This window comes from Embiotoca jacksoni, unplaced genomic scaffold (genome assembly GCF_022577435.1).
Source record: "Embiotoca jacksoni isolate LCO1_2020_lvr unplaced genomic scaffold, fEmbJac1.0.p SCAF_15, whole genome shotgun sequence".
Classification (NCBI taxonomy): domain Eukaryota; kingdom Metazoa; phylum Chordata; class Actinopteri; family Embiotocidae; genus Embiotoca; species Embiotoca jacksoni.
The window spans coordinates 13,289,104-13,308,206 of NW_027185285.1; the positions used below are offsets into that span (position 1 = coordinate 13,289,104).

The 19,103-nt window shown below is 39.8% G+C and overlaps 1 protein-coding gene across 1 annotated transcript in view; it reads right to left on the reverse strand.

Annotated features, from left to right (window-relative positions):
• Positions 1-19,103, reverse strand: part of cacna1ha (calcium channel, voltage-dependent, T type, alpha 1H subunit a) — a 122,718-nt gene that overhangs the window by 15,098 nt on the left and 88,517 nt on the right. Inside the window, 17 exon segments of the mRNA XM_069149719.1 lie at positions 361-470; positions 1,041-1,192; positions 3,491-3,704; positions 4,499-4,588; positions 5,564-5,689; positions 6,104-6,230; positions 6,366-6,550; positions 6,661-6,729; positions 7,649-7,772; positions 8,316-8,419; positions 10,912-11,283; positions 12,532-12,815; positions 12,919-13,006; positions 13,785-13,940; positions 16,084-16,201; positions 16,349-16,534; positions 17,152-17,303. Coding sequence (XP_069005820.1) covers positions 361-470; positions 1,041-1,192; positions 3,491-3,704; positions 4,499-4,588; positions 5,564-5,689; positions 6,104-6,230; positions 6,366-6,550; positions 6,661-6,729; positions 7,649-7,772; positions 8,316-8,419; positions 10,912-11,283; positions 12,532-12,815; positions 12,919-13,006; positions 13,785-13,940; positions 16,084-16,201; positions 16,349-16,534; positions 17,152-17,303 — 2,657 coding nt within the window.

Genomic DNA, 19,103 nt, shown 5'->3' on the forward strand with positions numbered 1-19,103 from the left:
AACAGGAAGCAGGAGAAGCACTGCCTGGCTGTTGATGGTAAACAGTGGGCAAGCTGTTTAGATCAACGTGTAGCCCACCCACTAATCTCTACGGTGGGGAAATCACTGAGTTTAACCCTGATAAGGCTCTTCGAGGGCACCCTGAGACAGATGAACACTCTCTCCACCAATTCTCTTCAACACAGTGTGCTGAAAACAAGGAGCCACAGATGTATTAAGTCACCATGGACCCGGGGTTATTATTTGTAACTATTTTAAACTATATCTTGAGTTGTGATTGGGAAACAATGACACAGAGTTGATGAACATTTTACTCCATAACGTGTTGTGCATACTGCAGTCACACTAACATTCATCTACCTGTCTTTGAAGAACCTTTGTATGCCGAATGCCACCAGTTTGAGCAGGGCCTCAACGACAAAGATGCAGGTAAACACGTAGTTACAGTACTTCAGAACCTCCTCTAAATACTGCAGACACAGAAACAGAGAAATTATTTCATATCTCACAGACTACATACTTTATTTCCTGTGGCAATATTTAAAAAAAAAACGTTATGTCGTAAATGACACATGGATGAGTTCTGAAAGGAATTAATACCATATTTCTTTCGAAATCATAAATCACAAATGTATTACTGCTTCTTTTCTGCAAACATTGACTATTATAATGAATACTGCAGACCAGAAATAGTAAGATTTATACCAAAGCTTTGAAAAAAAAAAAAAAAAGACATTCAAAGAGTAAATGAACAAAAGATTTGAAAAGGTTGTCAACACACTCAAGGGAAACTGGGGCATCTTTAATTCTTTAAATACACCAACAATTTTTAGAAATAGAATCAAGTGTTGGCTTTCCAGGTACAATCGATAAAATAAATATCATTACATGACAGACAGAAATGAAGTCAAATTTAAAACGCCTTCAAGCTCCTTTATGGGTATTTTGGTTCTGACTGGAACACTTTGACCAAAACCAATTTAAGGGAGACACAATCTTGTTATCCATGTCCCACCAGTAAACCTTAGTGCACACATTACCTGTGGCTGATTGTAGTGCTCAATGCTCATTGTGAAGACATTGATGCAGATGATGAAGGTGATGAAGAGGTCCAGGTAGTGGCTGGTACACAGTGTATGGATGGACAGACGTACGGGAGAGTAGTCCGCATAGTACGGCCTCTGCTTGGCCTCTGCAGCACACCAATGCAAGAGACAGACACACAAAGAGAGACAGACAGGTAGGGCACAACTGTGAGTAACTGTGCAATGAATTTAGAATATTAAGTGTACAGTAGTGTGCACAGGGAGGTAGAGGGGTAAAGGGAAGGCAACCACCACCCTAATTTTGCAAATATTCTCTTCTTATACTCTTTGTACACGTTAATTCAACCAAGATATGCTCGTCCCTTAATACGTTATCTAACTGTAACCTTAGTCACAGTGGTGGTGCCCCCTTCTTCTTATTGTCCCTGTTTCTCAGACAGTCTGCGCACACTACTAAGAGAGGACATGAGAGTAACAGGTAGGCTAATTAAAAACTTGTATGGCATGCGTTCACAATTTAAAGAGATATTCAGGCAGTATTTAGCAATTCTTTAGCTAACATAACTAATATTCAGATATGAATTACAAATTCAAATTCATAGTGACCAATAAATCAAAGTCACCTGAGTTTGTTCTTCAGTACACAACCCCTGTATGATGAATGTTTAAGATGCTGCATACAGACAGTGCATATGAGCCAACATGTTCATGTGTCATTGAAAGTTGTTTTTTTTTTATCTAAGTGTTACAACAGGAGATACAGGGTGGACCTGAGACTGTGTTGTTTGCAAGTTTTAAAAGATTCTTCCCTTTTGAAGAGAACAAGCATGTTTGCTATTGCTAAACTGAACAAAGAATAATGATATCAGTCTTTTCTGGCTAAGAAAAATGCTAAAGTGTCTCCATGAGGAGACTTTTTCAAGAATCATTGCTTCTAATAATGTTATTCTTGTCAGGGTTGAGAGGTCTCTGCTTTGTATTCAGACTACAAAGGGAGAGCAGGTTCCCACTATATATATATATATATATATATATATATATATATATATATATATATATATATATGCAAATATTCATGTTGCTCCTTTATAGAAAAGGAACTGTGAGCTGCATTACTGCTTTTGAAGAACAAACATACTTTACATGACCTGGCGTTTATTAAAAGGTGCTTGTCACCCAAAGTAAACTAGGTTTGACAGACTGTGTACTCACATGTCCACATTGATGATTCTGAGTGGATACGTGCATGTATCTGTCACCCTCCCATGTACATCATGCCCTGTCTGTCTACTGCATGCTTACATGCCTTTGATGTAATGTTTATGATTCAGAGGGGCTGCACAAGGTATGTCCAACAACACAATATTTTTCTGAAACAGGATCATTAAAGACGTTCATATTTCTGAGGAAGCGCTCTGTGATTCACATTGATATTATGTATAATTAATCTATATATACTGCCTAACTGTTACATTTCTAAATTAACCTTTACTGTTAGAACATGGCTGTGATGTTGAACAAACCTGGAGCTGCTCTCCTCTCTAATGGTGTCACTACACTACTCTGTGATTAGTAGATGGATATAAAACCATGTGCTTCTACAGATTTCTGCAATAAAAAAAAAATGTATTCAAAAAATACTGCTCTGTACTGTAACTGTAAGCTGTAATAACAGTGTTGTGTTTCTAACTAACGAACTTAACCTCTACTAACAGCACTATTACCCAGTTTATTTGCAGGTATAGCAGCCAAAATGTCTGCTATGTTTCTGAGTCTGCCAGTCAAAGCATGTTAACAGGAAATGTCCTCCTTGTACCTGTGTCGAGAGGCGTCTCAGGTTCGGAGTTGTACATGCATTCGGAGGGAGAGAAGGGACTATTGGCTTTTTAACCGACACAAATTCTGCTAGAAAAAAGTTTCCAGAGACATTTTGAGAGAAGCAGCCGCTGGTTACTTTCACATGCAGAAGGTGCTTTAAAGGGTTTCTTTAAAAGTCATACAGTTGTAAAACCTATAACGATTTCAAGTTATTACAGGTATTAATCATTTTATGAAGTGTATTAAAACAGGAAGTGAAATATAACATATAATTTAAGCATTTTCATTATTGTTGTTGTCATTTTTACACTATACTGGTGGCAGTTTTATTATTTAAAGAGTGAACATACAAACTTTTAGTTGATAGGGGTTATTTAGTTTTCCATGCAGTGTTAGGGGAGGGTTAGGGGAGGGCTGCAGTCATGCATTACATGCATTAGAATGGCATAGCGCACGCCCACTGTCAGTGGTCAATCACTGTTTGCGTGAGCTAGCCAGTCTTTCAATCTCTCCCTCTTTTTTATGTTAAAGTCTGAACATATTTCCCTGGATGCTCTTTTAGTCATTCTCTTTCTCTTTTGTCAAGCTCTGAAAGCAGGCAGTGCTCAGAAAAATAGACTACCGACCAGCCCCTCCATTCTCCTTACTCCTGCGCTTTTTCTCTATCATTTTGAGCCTCTTCTCTTCCCTCAAGCGGGCCTCCTCCTCCTCCTGGTCCTGTCGGCACTTGTGGAAGTTCTCCACCACCACGCCGACAAACATGTTGAGGACGAAAAAGCTGACGATGAGCAGGAAGGAGATGAAGTAGAGCAGCATCCAGGGGTTGTGGTTCCTTACAGGCTTAGAAGAGAAGAGAGAGTTTTATGTTTCATTTGTGTATTGATTAATAAAGACATAAATAAGCACAGAAAACAACTACGGTAAGTTTTGTGATTTTGACCTGGTTTGAGCAGGCAAGATAAAAGCCCCAAATACTGCACTACCAGTGCAAAGCCTCCCAATAACTTATCACATACAGCAGGTAGAACACTGTCAATTCTCTGAGAAGGCTCAGAAAATCTTGGGAAACTTTCCAAACTTTGCATAGAAAATAATAATTTCAGTGTAGCAGTTTAATGACTTTTATTGATGATATCAAATAGAAATGTTTTGATCCTTGTTTTTGTAGTCACTCCATTTATTATGTTGTTGCAAGAATGTCTGTCTAAGACACACTTTCACAGCACATTACACCACAGGAACTGTTTCTATCTATTTGATCATTCTGCTGCTGAGACCTGAGGCTGGTGTAAATGTGCAAATGCCAAATGTTTTATTGTTGATGATACTGAGTTGGATATTATATTTAATCATATTATATAAGTATTTCACACATAATAAAAGTAGGCAGACAATATTTTGCAGCATAAATTACATCTTTTTGAAAATGGTTTCCTGTCTTATTTGGTGTCGTTTTATCTATTGTATCTAACAGGGCAGGAGTTAGTGTGAATCTTCAACAGGAAGTGCAATGGGCTGCAATACATAAGGACTGAAAGTAGATCAGACTTTAAGTAGCTGTTACAGAGTCATTCACAAATATTTGCCCCTGATCGCCGTCCCGCTGAACGATCTTCACTCCTCACAGTGTTTACCTGTTGGTCCACTCCCACTGCATCAAGTCCATCATACATGATGTTGACCCAGCCGTCCTTACACGACAGCACAAACAATGACATTAGAGCCTGGAGAGGAAACACAGAGATGCACAGAAGGTAAATATACTGTAGAGGAAGTTCCACGGCTCTAAAATCATCACATGAAGTGTTTTGTACTGTGCGAGTCAAATAAATGCAGTCTGTATTTGATTAATAGTTTATGTAATTTAATGTTGTGATGTGTTAATGTCACTTTAAGAGAACTGGCTCTTATACCTAGTGAGGTTAATTTCAGTTTTGTTTATGTTTAGTTGAGGCTTAATTAAGGGCCGAACCACATAGTTTTCTGACTGTGGTGTAGTTTACCAAGCAGGATGACCTGATTTGACACACTGCTATAAGAAAATAATCTGAGACAGTAGAATACATTACTCATTTGATCTCATCTTTACATCTTGTGGAAGTTCTTTCTGTTGCTGTTAACACACATAAGTCTAGCCAATGGAATATTTCAGCCTCAGCCATCACATGAACATTACATCTACATCTCTCCATATTTACAGGCTGGCAGTAGAAGATTCAGTCTTGATAGCCACTTTGATATGGATATAGCTATAATGCTGCAATTTCTTAGATGACCCGGAAGAGGCAAGACATTTATCGAATACTAACTTTTTGAAGACACAGAAAGGAAAAATAAAAAAAAAGGAAGTAGATGGGTACACCATGTTTAAAATCCTCTTAAAGTATGGTCCAAGACAATAAATTATATAAACAAATAGAAATGATGACACTCTTAAATTGAGTTATTTTACCTGCATTCTGTAGATGTTAAAGTAAGCATCTAGTGCCTGAGTATAAGACAACCCTGTCAACTGTAGTGCAAAAATATATTACCGTACTAGTGGAACAATATGATCGTTCAGCCTAGAAACTTGTGTTAAATATGAGCACAAGTAGAGAAAAAATAGCTTAAAACCAGCTTCCATCACCACACTGCTGTCCTGGCTCTTTACACCCTCCTCCTCCCTGTAATCTCACCCTCGGTCTGTTCATCAGTACCTGAATCAGGTTGTCAAAGTTGTACTTTCTTCGTATCCAGCGGTAGTTGGCCTGCAGACAGTCTGACTTGTTGGTGATGTTTTTTGTGTCCAGACCTTCACAGTGGTAGAACTTCCCTTTGAACAGCTAGACAGAGAAAAAGAGAAATAATGAGAACTGCAGGGCTAGTTGGCTGTAATTTACACATGATCTCAATTGCAGCGCAGCTTGCAGCTTTGTGGGCATCCAGCTATTAATGGTGAGAATAAAAGGACCTTTCAGGGAGTACATTCTTATCAGAGTTTCTTTCTTAGGCTTGGCTAATAGCTGGCCTGAGGGTCATGTTGTTCCTCTTCACACTTAACCTAATTGTCATTATTTCAATACTCAAACTCTCTAGGAACAAAAGCCTACTGTCCATCTCCAGTTCCTTTCATCACATATGCAGTTGGTCACCATCACTCACATTTAAGCTACAAAGGGTAAAAAACTGTGTTCTCAAGCTCAAGAAAAAAAAAAAAAAATCTTCTGTGTAGTGTGTGCAGTAGAAACTGTGATTACCTGAACTCCCAAGATGCCAAAGACAATGAAAAAGGCGCAGCAGATCAAAACAATGTTCCCGATGGGTCTGAGTGAGGTGATGAGAGTCTCTACAACCAGCTTTAATCCCGGAGCTCGACTGATCACCCTGAAACAAACAAACATAAACACAAACTTATTTCTTAACATGTGTAAATGAACAAAGACACAAGCTCAAGTGACAGAAAAGGGACAGAGGTATGCATGCAGCATCCATATACACACAAGCAAATACTAGATGTACCTCAGTGGGCGCAGGGTTCGTAGCAGGCGAAGGACTCGGAGGATTCCCAGGATCCTGTTTCCACCAGTGTAGGCCAGAGAGACCAGGATGTCGACCAGAGACACAAACACCAGCAAACCATCCAGAACATTCCAGCTGGACTGGAGGTAGCTCTGCTCCCCAAAGAAGAAACCAAGAGCTACAACCTGGTGGAACCGATGCAGAGTTATACAATTATTGAAACAGCACTGAAGCAGTACATTATAAAATAAAATCTAGATTTTACCAAAATGTACGAAAAACCTGTGATGTTTACCTTAACGGCCATCTCTGCAAGGAAGATCACAGAGAAAACGTAGTTGGACACACTCAGGAACACTCGCTCCTAAAGGGGAGAGTGAGACTCATTTTTAGACAGCATATAGCTAAATAGCATAAATAAAAGACAATGCCAGTGACTAGATACTTCATACCTACTGTTCTCTTTGAATGGAGTTAGAATAATGTGTTCTGCAGTAAGCACGGACATTTTAGAGAGGTTTGAATTGTTTGTAGTTTTAAGCCTTTACTCTGCCCAGGCTAGTGAATTTACATCCATCAGTCTATATAGTGTCTAACTGTAATAAATCAATCTACAATTAACATTCTGAAGTTAACTACTGGCTCATGAGAAATGTTCTGCACTTACCTATAAAGTGCCTTTACATTTTAGACATCTTAAAGTGCTTTACAATTTGCCTCATGTTCACCAATTCACACACATTCACAATGCAGTGGTGACATTGGGAGCAACCTGGGTTCAGTGCTTTGCTCAAGGACACTTTGGCATTTAATCAGAAGGAAGGCAGGGATTTAAACACCAACCTTACAAGTGGGCAACCCGCTTTACCATCTCAGCCACAGAAGCCCCAGTTATATATCTAGTGGTAAGTAATCAGTTTCTTTAAAATGGATGGGTCATAATCAACTGGCAAGAACCAAAGTGTCACACATTATAAATAATGATAGAGGATGGTGATCCCAAACAAACAGACATGCGCATATAGTTCTTAATCTTTACTGTTTCTATTTTTACCTGTAAATAAAAAGTCATGTAAAAATGTCAAACCTATTTTTAGATCATTTTTACTGACTTACTTGAATTAGCAGTTGCATAAGTAAAGCATGAGTGAAGCATCAGCTGGTGTGATGTGCCTCAGAAAATCAGGGGGTGCATCAGTTATGAAAGGCAGAAACTGAAGAACACAGCTGGAGTGTGTGCAGACACCTTGTAATTGCAGGCTGTGTGTTTGTGTGTGTCTCACCGTGCTGTGAAGCTGTATGCCAGGTCTCTCCAGAGCGATGGTGATGCAGTTGAGGAAAATGAAAACCAGAACCACATGGTCGAACATTTTGTGAGAGATCACAGCTTGGCACCACGCACGTAATCTAAATACACACACAAACACACACACACACACACACACACACACAGAGTCGTCTATAAGATATCTACGGTTCATTAGAGCTATCGACCAAACAATTAGCTGTGAGAAAGCAGTGCAAAAGAAGACAAATGAGAGAGGGAGACCACGAGAATGAAATAAAGAAATGAGAAGCAGGGAGGAAAGGGAAGTAAGAGAGCCAGAAATCTGAACCAGAGAGGATGACATTGGAAATGTGTGTGTACTTGTATTACGCATGTTGTTGGGACATACATCTGTTAACACAGTCACATTATGGGAACCCGCCTCCTTTTTGGGGGACAAAAAATTATGTAATGCAAATCATTACATTTCAGTACAAATACTTTGTTCAAGGTTAGCTTTGAGTTAAGTTTAGCGGAAGGGTAGTGATTAAGGATTAGTGTAAATCTCCTGTAAATGAATATAAGTCATTGTAATGTAATATGACTGCGTGTGTGCGTGTGTGTGCGTGTGTGTGTGTGCGTGTGTGTGCGCGTGTGTGTGTGTGTGTGTTCGTGTCTCTCACCGGCTCTCTGGAGAGAACAAGTACAGCGTCCAGTCTTCATGTTCTTTGCACCAGCGGGGCTTCATGTTTTTGAGCTCCTTCTTCATCCAGTAGCAGAAAGTACTCTGCAGGAACGAGAGGTCACACGTCAACGTCGTTAGCAACAACAACAAAACCACTGACTTTGTCATTCATTATTACTTGTTACAAACCAAAAAAACAACAGTGTTATTTTGGTGTTTCAATTATTATGGCAAACTGTAAAATCTTTATCAAGTCCTGTCATCACCTTCCCCAGACTGAATTTTCATTTTCATGTAAATAAGGGAGCAGCGAGCGAGTTGCCCACAACGAATCAAACCTCGCTCATGACGTATGGATAGGGGCTCCTAAAAATATTTGTCTTTTGAATTAATCAGCTGCATAATCTATTTAATTTCTTGTTTTGCCAACAAAATAAGCCTAAAATGAGATAAATAAATTTCTTGTTAACCTGAGCCACTGATCAAAACCCAAAACACTAAACACAATTACTACTGTGTCCTCATATCTGTGAATCTCCAATTAAGAATGTTTGACATTTTGGCTTGAAAAATTACAATTAATTATTCTTATGAGTTTATTTGTTGACAGACTGATAACTTTATTGTTGCAGCTCTAAAACTGTTAGTACAGAGAGTATGTTACTTTGCATGTTCTTGCACATTGAAATGGTTCAGTTTTCAGACACATACAAATGCATTCAAAATATGTTTTTTTGATGAATGTTGAGATGTCTGTTGTGGATTAGTAGTAATGCTGCTAAATGGGAAATGTACCTCCTTTCAAAAAATGTATGACTGCCATTGCAAAACTACAAACTATTTAAATATTCTTTAAAGTTTCAGCAATAATATTTTCAGTGTTCCTTCGTCATGAATCCATAGCCACAACAGTAAAAACAGAAGGACCAAATGATAAATTAAGTGTTGTGTTTTGTATGTACTCTAAAAAAACCTGCAAGAATTAGACCCATGACTGTGGAGAAGGCATGTGTCCCTCCTCTATTGATTTCATTGACATAATAAACAGTAAATAAAAGAGTTCTTCAAATATTATTTAAAGTAATAATATTGAGGAGCTAAGAAAATGGTGACTGAGCTGCAGTATTACGAACTGAACGAGCTGGGTTTATTTGGGAACATTCCCAGCGCAGTTATCAACTTAATTTCCATCACCCTGCAATGGTTGTTCCAGCAGACAGGGTAGGCGGAGCTAACGCAACCGGTTTGCTCTTCCACTCACTTGTGCACCAACTAACTGAAGTCACACAGGTGACACTGTTTGGATTTCTGTCTTCTTTGAGACTTTAACTGGATGCTGTGCAACGTCATTGTCAAAGAACATTGTGTGGGTCTGTGAGAAAGCTAAGCTGCATTATGAGGAATGTACTATACAAACCTCATCAACACTTCCTTCAAAAAACCCTTTAAGAAACAATGAATAGTTTAAACAGAGTTGCTAATGTTTCACATTAAAATCTGTAGGGGCACAATAAACATGCGTTTCATTGCAGAAGTAGATGGAGATAATTGGACCATAAGAGGGCGACTTCCAAGCTTGCCCACGAGCTCAATAGAAAGTGTTGTGGAACTCATTAAAGTTTGTAATAAAACAAACAGAAAAAAGCTTAGGTGCAGAGCTTCTGTACTTAGGGTTCCTAATTAAAGACAGCCCAAAGTCGAGCCTCTCACACACTGCTTATTGGGCAGCCTGCCAACTGTGTGTGCATCTGGGTGTGTCCACGTGTGAGCGCACGGATGAAAAGAACCTGCTGCTCAGACATCCTCGGAGCTGAAATGCATAATCTCTGACACAGACACATGCTGAGGAATACATGCATGCACACGTCTCACTTGGCGCATCAAATGCACACGCGGATGCACACCCGTACACCAACACGCTGTTTTTACTAAGCCTCCCGTATTCACTGAGCCCTGGGAGAGGCCCACTGTTTCAGTGGATTTCATGGCTTTATAAACTCAATTTGGAGCCAATAAAACCATGAACAGTGTCGCAACAGAGGTCATCCAAAAGCACCGGGGGAGCACACACACACACACACACACACACACACACACACACACACACACACACACACACACACACACACGTATAACCGCTTTGACTGCATTGTATATACACGAGTCGTTTTGTCCCCACTGAGAAAACAATTACTGCTCAAGGCAATTGATTAAAGCATGACAATTAGTGTCCCTCATGGCCCTGCAGTGTGGACACAAAACACACAGTCTAAAATATCTTAAAGGAAGAGACAAAGGGCAAAGAAGACAAAGGGTAATCGGATAAGTAGAGAAAGACAGAGAAACATCAGAAATAAAATGTGTAAACAGAGTCAGAGAAGGCAGATTACGAGATTAAGAATTTATAAAAAAACTTTAAAACTTTAAAATGCAAAATCGAATTTCTTACTGAAGCATGTGTACATAACAAAACAAGCTACAGAGGAAATGAACCACACCCGGACGATAGTGCGCTGAGGACCTTTAAGAACTACTCAATACCTCACTGCAGTTATTAAATGTCATGTTGAAAGCTATGACTCATGGTAACTTACGTCCTCGTCCATCTCATCATCATGCAAGGAGTCTTCCTTGGGGTCGGAGTTGATGTTTGGGTCGTAGGTCACAGTTCTCCCGTTACAGTCACTGTACTCTGCTATGATGGAGGGGTAGAGAGTCGACGCCTGCAGCAGCTCTAAGGTCGCCGGCTTTAGTCTGCTGTTTCCACCGACCTCCTCCGCGTCATCCCTGAAATCTTCCTCGTCTCCACCTTCCCCGGACAACAGGCTCTCCCTCTCCCCGCTGGTGTCTCGCCGTTTGAGGCTCGGTGCTCGTCCCAGGCTGTTCCAGCTGGAGCGCCGGCTTCCCCATGAGCTGCCGGAGCCTCGGGGAAGAAGAGGGGAACGCCGTCCGGGACTGGAGGGGCTCTTAAGAAACACGAAATAGAGACAAGTGTAGTGTGTGACTGTGAAAATGTTTGAATTTCTGAGTAGTTTTAGGGGGGGAAAAGTGCTTATCAAAAGTTACTGATGACATTATGTAAAGATATGCTGAGTGTAGTTTCAATTTGAGTTTGACCAAAAGTTTCAGAATTCTCAATTATACTGTACATTTCCAGGAGATAGTCTCGCCATCAAGAAGGAGGGCTGTTTCATTGAATATATCTTCCACAGGGGCTCCACATTGCCTTGAGAGAAATTATTGCAGAGAAGGCAGAGGCAAGAATTCCTGGGACTGATTACTGCGCTTTCCACAATGTATCTAACTGTTACATGCCTGCGAACTGCTTGGCTGCATTTCATGCCTATGTGACCACCTCTACTGAATATTTAAAGTTCAAAGGATTTTTTTTTTTTCTTTCCCTGAGAAAACAAAAACTGATTATTGGCTTTCTATATTTTCAGGTTTTGTTTCAGGCATCCATTATTTTCTTGTGGAATAATTCATTGTCTAACTTTGTTACAGTGCCTTTTTACAGATAGTTTTGCAGACTGAAGTTATAAAAAGCTCCAGCTTACCTGCGACCTTCCCAGTGATAACAGGGAAATAATAATATTGAATCAACAAATCCAACAATATCCATAGAGCAGGACTAGGCCAGACATTCTCTCTCATGCTGAGTAGAATTTAAAGGAGTGAGATGTCCTTTTCACTTGTATCTGATAGATTTCTGTGAATCGTGCATTGAAACATTTTGCGCCTGTGATCAACTCCAGTCTCACCACATCACACTCACTGGCCCTTTGTGTTCCTGTATTTGGCTTCTGCTAAGTAAGCTGATTATCTCCATGCCTTATATGCACATCCTTTTTATAGCCCTTTTTTTTTTTTTTTTTTACCTCTTTTTCAGTTTAGTAATGGTGGCAGCTCTGCAGGGCGTGAATATGTGGAGCAAAGGATATATGTGTTGTTCTAAAAAAAAGCAAAGGATGTTTTGTCCAAAGAGTCTGATTCCTGAAGTAATGAAGCTTCCCACCATAGTTGGTCTCAGTAAGGAGCAGCTATTAAATTAAGGTATGACTAATGGTCTTTTTAGGTACTATTCCTCCAGTAACACTTAATTTTGGGATGCCATACTTAGACAATTCTTTTCAAATATATACTGCACATGGCATCTCATTGCTGGTTTGTTATTGGACCGTTTTTTTCCTAATAATGTTTATGATATAACTTACCAGAGAATGCTGGTCGAAGGCTAAGGGGTCGATGGATGTTGAGCTTCCACGGCGGGACTCTGGATGACTGAATCCTGTCTCAGAAAAACCTAGTCCCACTTCACTATACTGAGGAACCCCCTCCCTGTACATGAGATCCTCCCCGAGGATGGACTCGGGTCCCAGAGAGCTCTTGGGAGTGGGCATGGGCGTGGCTGCTGTACGCATGATTATGGGAGGAGCCATCGAGCCATGAGGGTCAATGTGACCGTTAGCTGTCATCATCAGAGAGTACATCTTTAACTCTGTAGAGGAGAGTTAAAGACATTATTATCATCATGATTTAACCATCATACATCACACAATCAATGATGAATTGAGTTGAATATATTCATATATTTGACGCACCGGTGTCTCTGAGCTGCTCTACCTTCTCGTCCTCCTCAAAGTTGTCTGATTTCTTCTCATCATCTGACTCTGAGCGATTAGCGTCCCCCTAAGACACACATTCATCCAATTAAATATACTTTTCTGTCTGTATTTCTTTCCTATAATGGAGAAAATTACAGGTGCTCATTTTTTAACCGAAGCACAGAGCGCAAGCACATCGAAGTGTGGTGTATTTAGTGCTCCACTGATTCCTCTGTGGCTGAAGATGCACTGGGCACCTGCGGGGCACATGATAACAGGGTTGGATGAGGAAGAACTGATGATGTGAAATCATCAATGGGTGTCTAAGAGACGAGTAAAATCCTTCCTCCTCTCATCTCCTTTAAAAGCAGTGGTGCCTTACTGATATGACACTTTGGTAATTGAGAGTCTGAACCTACGGCCCTCAGGCGGCTCCATTCAGAGTTAATTAACAGCAAGATAGGGCTCTTAATACAGGATGCACACATATAAGAGATGTGTGTAAGACGAACTCTTTAACCTGCTGTGCTAATATTAGAGGCATAATCAGAGAAAACCTATTTTTCTGTGTAATTACATGTGTCTAATGCTTGAGGAACTTTATAACTAAAGCAAAGGAAATGTCAAATGAATAAAGAAGAATAAAAAAAGTTGTGTTATTGGGGTACAGTATGTACATATTTACCAGTGACAAAAACAGACAACATAAGTGCACTGTTTGTAATGTTACAACAAATATTGGAGAATTAAGTCTTTTTATATATATATATATATATATATATATAACTGATGACAAGTGTAGCAGTAAATCAAAAAACATTGAGCCCATTATCGTGTGCTAAAACCATCACAATTATTCTCACCTCAGCCTGGAAGCCTTCAACCAGGATGGCAACGAGTAAATTGAAGAGCACATAGTTGCCAAATGTCATGAGAGCAACAAAGTAGAGAGCCGCCCATGGAGAGGTAGAAGCCATGCCGTTATACAACACCACATTCCAGTCCTCCTGGGTAAGAATCTATAGAGGTTGATAAAAGAAAGACATTTAAGCATAAAGAAGGAGTGGAGGGGTAGAGATGGATGGAGGCAGAAATAGATAAGGTCAGAGGGAATGTGAGGTTTAGAGATGTATAATTCACAAACGAGAAAGACAGTAAATGTCCACAGCTGTAAAGACACGGGGGGAAAGTAAGAGGCTCCAATATTGAAATAGTCAGCTAGTTTTATTTAATATACTTTTATTTATTTCGTACTTTAATTTCACATACCTTTTGGACGATACCGTCAGTTAACAATAAAAGAGTATATTGGAGTGCATATAAGTGTTTGTGTTATGGTTGGGCGATTGAAAGAATACATTGGAGTCCATCACTGGCTGTTGTTTTTTTGGGTGACGCCTTTTCAGCATTTCTTTAATAAATAACAATAAACAGGGAAATATACAAAAACAAAGTGCAAGGAAAAAATATATTGTATGCTCTCTCTGTGGAAAAAAAACAACAACATTCTTTTACCGTTAAGGCTTATAGATTCTTCAAACGGAAAACGTGCTTTACTTTCTCCAGCTAAAGTAAAACAAATATTAGAAGCTGTGCTAAATGCTGCCTTTCACACCTGTGAGAATATATTGGTGATTGACGTTTTTCGAGCTGGCTAGTTAGAAAATGTTAACATATTGCTCAACACTAGTTTGCGTGTTTCTATTAATAGATCAATAATAGATAAACAAATTCTAAGATGGATTGGCAAATAAACTTGGGCAGCCGTCTATATATCTGGGTGGCGTGCCCAAGTAAGTCTTTGTGTGGGAAACACTGTACATGATACAGGCCTTCCGTGATCTACTCAGAACTGGGTCGCGGCTACTGGTAGTTTGCGAGCTACGGTTTGAAGACCCCCTGATCTACAACCAGCATAACCCAGGATGAAAGCTCACTCCATCTCTGCCCACTCATTAAACCCTGTGGCCCGAAGGCAGTTCCCTGTGCTATCTGTGTGAATGTGTGCACATAGTGAGTGTAACTGCTTGACACGACGGTTCTGGAGAAAACGCTTCTTCAGCACCAAAGTGAGACAGTCCACTGCATTCTGTGTTTCTACTCCTCTGCTGACGCATCGAATGCAGGAAAAAGGACGATCTATCTGGAGCGAGTGAACAATATCTCCACAGGGAGGGAGAGCAAAATATAGAAATGATAGTGAAGGAGAGATTGTGGGTGCAAATAGTCAGAATATTGCATTTCACAGCATTTGACTAAGAGCAGAGGCTTGGCACGAATACACACACAAAAATACACACACACACAAAAGCACACTGCAGGCTGAGTTTGACATTTGGTTGGATTTGGGATGGCCAAGTAGTACACACGGCCAATGTTGCACGCACACTTACAGACACATAATAACCAGTGTAATTCAGTAAGTATACTGCACAAATTGTATTATTTTTTCAACTTTTTCAGACTCAATTTTGTTTTAATAAGAAACAACAAGCAGCATGTTAGATATCTCATTTTAGAGTGAAGCAGATTACATATCTGTCTAGCTGCAGGAAAGTTTTTCAGATAATTTATGGCTGAATAACAGCAAGATGATTCAAATACACAGCAAGGACAAACTGATAACTAGCCATTAACATTTCTAATGTTAACAGCAGAATAATACAATGATTTCATGAAGTCTATTTAACAGCTAATGGCATCTGTCATTTTAAATGCATGTGCTCAGCTCTGTCGTGGTCAGTGTGTCTGACTATTTTTACTGTCAATAATGCCTGGAACATGATTGATCAGGACATGTGCAGGGAGGGTTTTGTTTATCTTGTCTCATGGCCGTGGGTTTGGTGTCATATCATCAATTCTCAATGATGTGGAGGGCGGAGTGCACCTCCTCACAGCACATTCATTTCAGAAGTCTGTCTCCCATCTCATCAAAACCCTCGCCTAGCAATGTTTTATCGGCCATAACACTGATCTTATTGTGGAATAAACTTCAATTTAGTCATTATCAGTACGATTTGGTCAAATGAATGTGACTAAGGAAAAAAAATAGGCGAACAAGTGTCAATTTGTGGATTAAAGCAGAAGTAGCACATAGCATTGGAAACTGAAAAATAACCAAGCGTACAGGAAGCTGTAGCTGTAGATCAAAGAAAAACTAACCTGGAATACAGTGACAATGGCCCAGAGGAGGGAGTCAAAGTTCTTGCGGTCAGGGATGGTGTCTCCATTCTCCATCTCAAGACTGAATTTACAACCAAAGAGATGCATGCCCAGGATACTGCAGGGAAAAAGGGAAATTAAGACATCATGATATAAAAGAAATCACTTAATGGGTGACAATTATATTATAATAATAGAAAAGGTGCATTTTCTGTAACAGAGAAGTGTGAAGATAGGTAGGCTGGCATGTTTGCTATGTCCACACCTGAAAGTGAAGATGAAGAGCATCAACAGCATGCAGAAGGTGGCCACATTGTCCATGGTCTTCATTAGCACCACCAGTTGTCTCCTCAGGGCGGGTAGGAAGCGAACAAGCTTCAGAACCCGTAGCAGACGAAACGTTCGCAGGACTGACAACCCACCATCCGATTGACCAATTATCTCCCACACACTGGGACGCAAACAACATTTATCTTAGAATACTGTTGAACAATAATATACAGTAATTATTTAATGCATTGTTGTTAATTGCAGTTTATATTATGCTGAAAAAGGTCATGAAAAACAGATGATTAGACCGCAGTATATTGTGCTTTTAGTCTCGTGTACTTGTGTATATTCAAATGTACATTACAAAAATGTCTGCTTTAAAATGTATGAAACACATTTTATTTTGAAGAGGCTCACTAGCACATCTGTACTGATTCTCAATTAATTCCCCCGTCAGTAACGCTACCACACATTTCACCAGGTCCCAAACTGAATGACAGCTACACAGCAAACCTTGACGCCTGACAGAATCAGGAATCTGCTGCAGAAGCAGGCAAAGTGTGATCCATCATGACTGTGTCAGTCTTTGCTATTGTAAAAACTGATGCTGCAGAAGTGAAACTGACACTTGAAACCTCGTGATTGACAAGCGAGGAAACAAGAACAGGGAGGAAGCTCTAAATCAATGCTTAGCGCTTAAGCTAAACTGATTGGAGTGTTGATTTTAGTCTCTTTGTTTTTTTGTTTTTTTTCAATAATGACCTATTTTCTAATAAAGGCAGCATAAATTAAGATTACCTGATGATAACAATGACGCTGTCGAAAATGTTGTACGGGTTCCTGATGTATCCAAACAAGCCAAAAGCCAGCATCATGAAGCCCATCTCCAGGACAAACATACTGGTGAAAACAATGTTGCTTATCTCTAACACATCGGTCAGCTCCTCGGGCTGCAGGGGAAATTCAAGAGAGAAGGAGAGAGGAAGGAGGGCAAGAGAGATAAGGAAGAAAACAGAAGAAGGGAAAAACAGAGAGTTAATATTGCAACTCAATTATCCCTGAGCTGTAAAACCCTTTTTTTTTTTTGTGCCCTGAGCTAAGACATTATCAATCAAGTTCAGAGCTGCAGTCAGGTCCAATCAATCAAATGCAACCAACAGCACCAATCTATCACTGCTGATCTACTCCACTTACCTCACACTACACTCAGTGATCCAGCAAAGATTTAACGGGGGCCCTCTCATAAAGCCTGTAGTCAAGTATTTTATGAAGAATGCAGCAATTTTGTGCTCCGGTAAATGCATTATGGCTCCACATCTGCAACTTTTCTTTAGAGAAGCAGCTTGGCTTGAGCTGAATCAGTGATCTGAATGTGCTGAACTCGTTTAAAAGATGACATAGACTCCACCCCTCTAAACATGTCAACATCCATCCATTGAACATATTGCTTGCTTAAAAAAATGACAGACTTGCTGATTCAGGCCCCTCACGAGGCTCACCATGAGTTCACACAGCGTGCTTCTCACCTGGAAAAATGAGTGAAATGGTACTTTGAATGGTAATAATGTTGATGCTTGTGTACAAGTCTGCAAAGGGTTCTATTGTCAAATCAACATAAAATTACTGTTTTGAAGGCTCTCTTGTAAAGCACATGTTCTATATTGTGAACCACCAGCTAAAATCTCACATTATACTTCTGCACTCACACTAAATGATATAAAAAATGATTCGCCTGACCTCATATTATATCTTTCCTTATGTTTCATATTCTATCTCTCTCTTGTACGGTCTCGTCATTCATTGGTAATAAGCTTTGTGCGATCACACATCATACATATTGAATAACTATGATCCCCAGATGACTGAATCATTCTAAACCATAAATTCTTAAACTCCATACTCTGCCTCACAGTTTGTAAAGCCTTTTAGCCTGTGCTCCAGAATTTCCTTCACATTTCACACAGGGAAGACTCATTAAAACAAATTGCAACTCTTTTAATGTGGGGATCAAGAAGCAACAGGCTCAAAACACATTTTACATCCTGGCCCATGGCATATAAACACAGGCAGACCATATTCTTGACTCATAAACATCGTGACATGATTGATGGACACCATCCCGCTATCACAGAGCCAGATTCACCTTCACACTAGGTTATTCTGTTCTATTCGCATCCTGCAGAAACATACACCTTTGGTATTGTGTTTACTGTTGTTGTCAATCATAGAACATATTGTGCATATCAAACAAGTTGAAGGCCGGAAGAGAGCATTTTTCATTCACAATGAAGTATATGACGTGAAAAGTCTGAACCCTCTTGAAATTGTCCGGAATAGAAATTATGATCTAATATGATATTTATGATGATTCCCTCAGCCAGCAAAATCCAAAAGCATTAAAAACAAGAATGTAACTGAACACTGTCATTAAATTCACAACTTTTGCAGTCGTTAGGCCACTAATGATTATGATCATAATCACAGATAGAGGGCGCCATACCACAAAGCACTCCTCACCTCCCTTCCCTCCAAACACAGACACACACAGAGCCTGCTGTGGGCAGGAAAACCACAAACTTCTTAGAGACACCTTTTAAGACCAGAAGGGCAAATGTTTCATACTGAAAAGCTATGTATACTTACTCAAGCACAGTATTTGGGTCCATTTTGTACATTGCACACTTTTAAGATCCACTACATTGGGAACTGATTAAGAACAAAGTGTTATGCATCTCTGGGACTCTGATGGA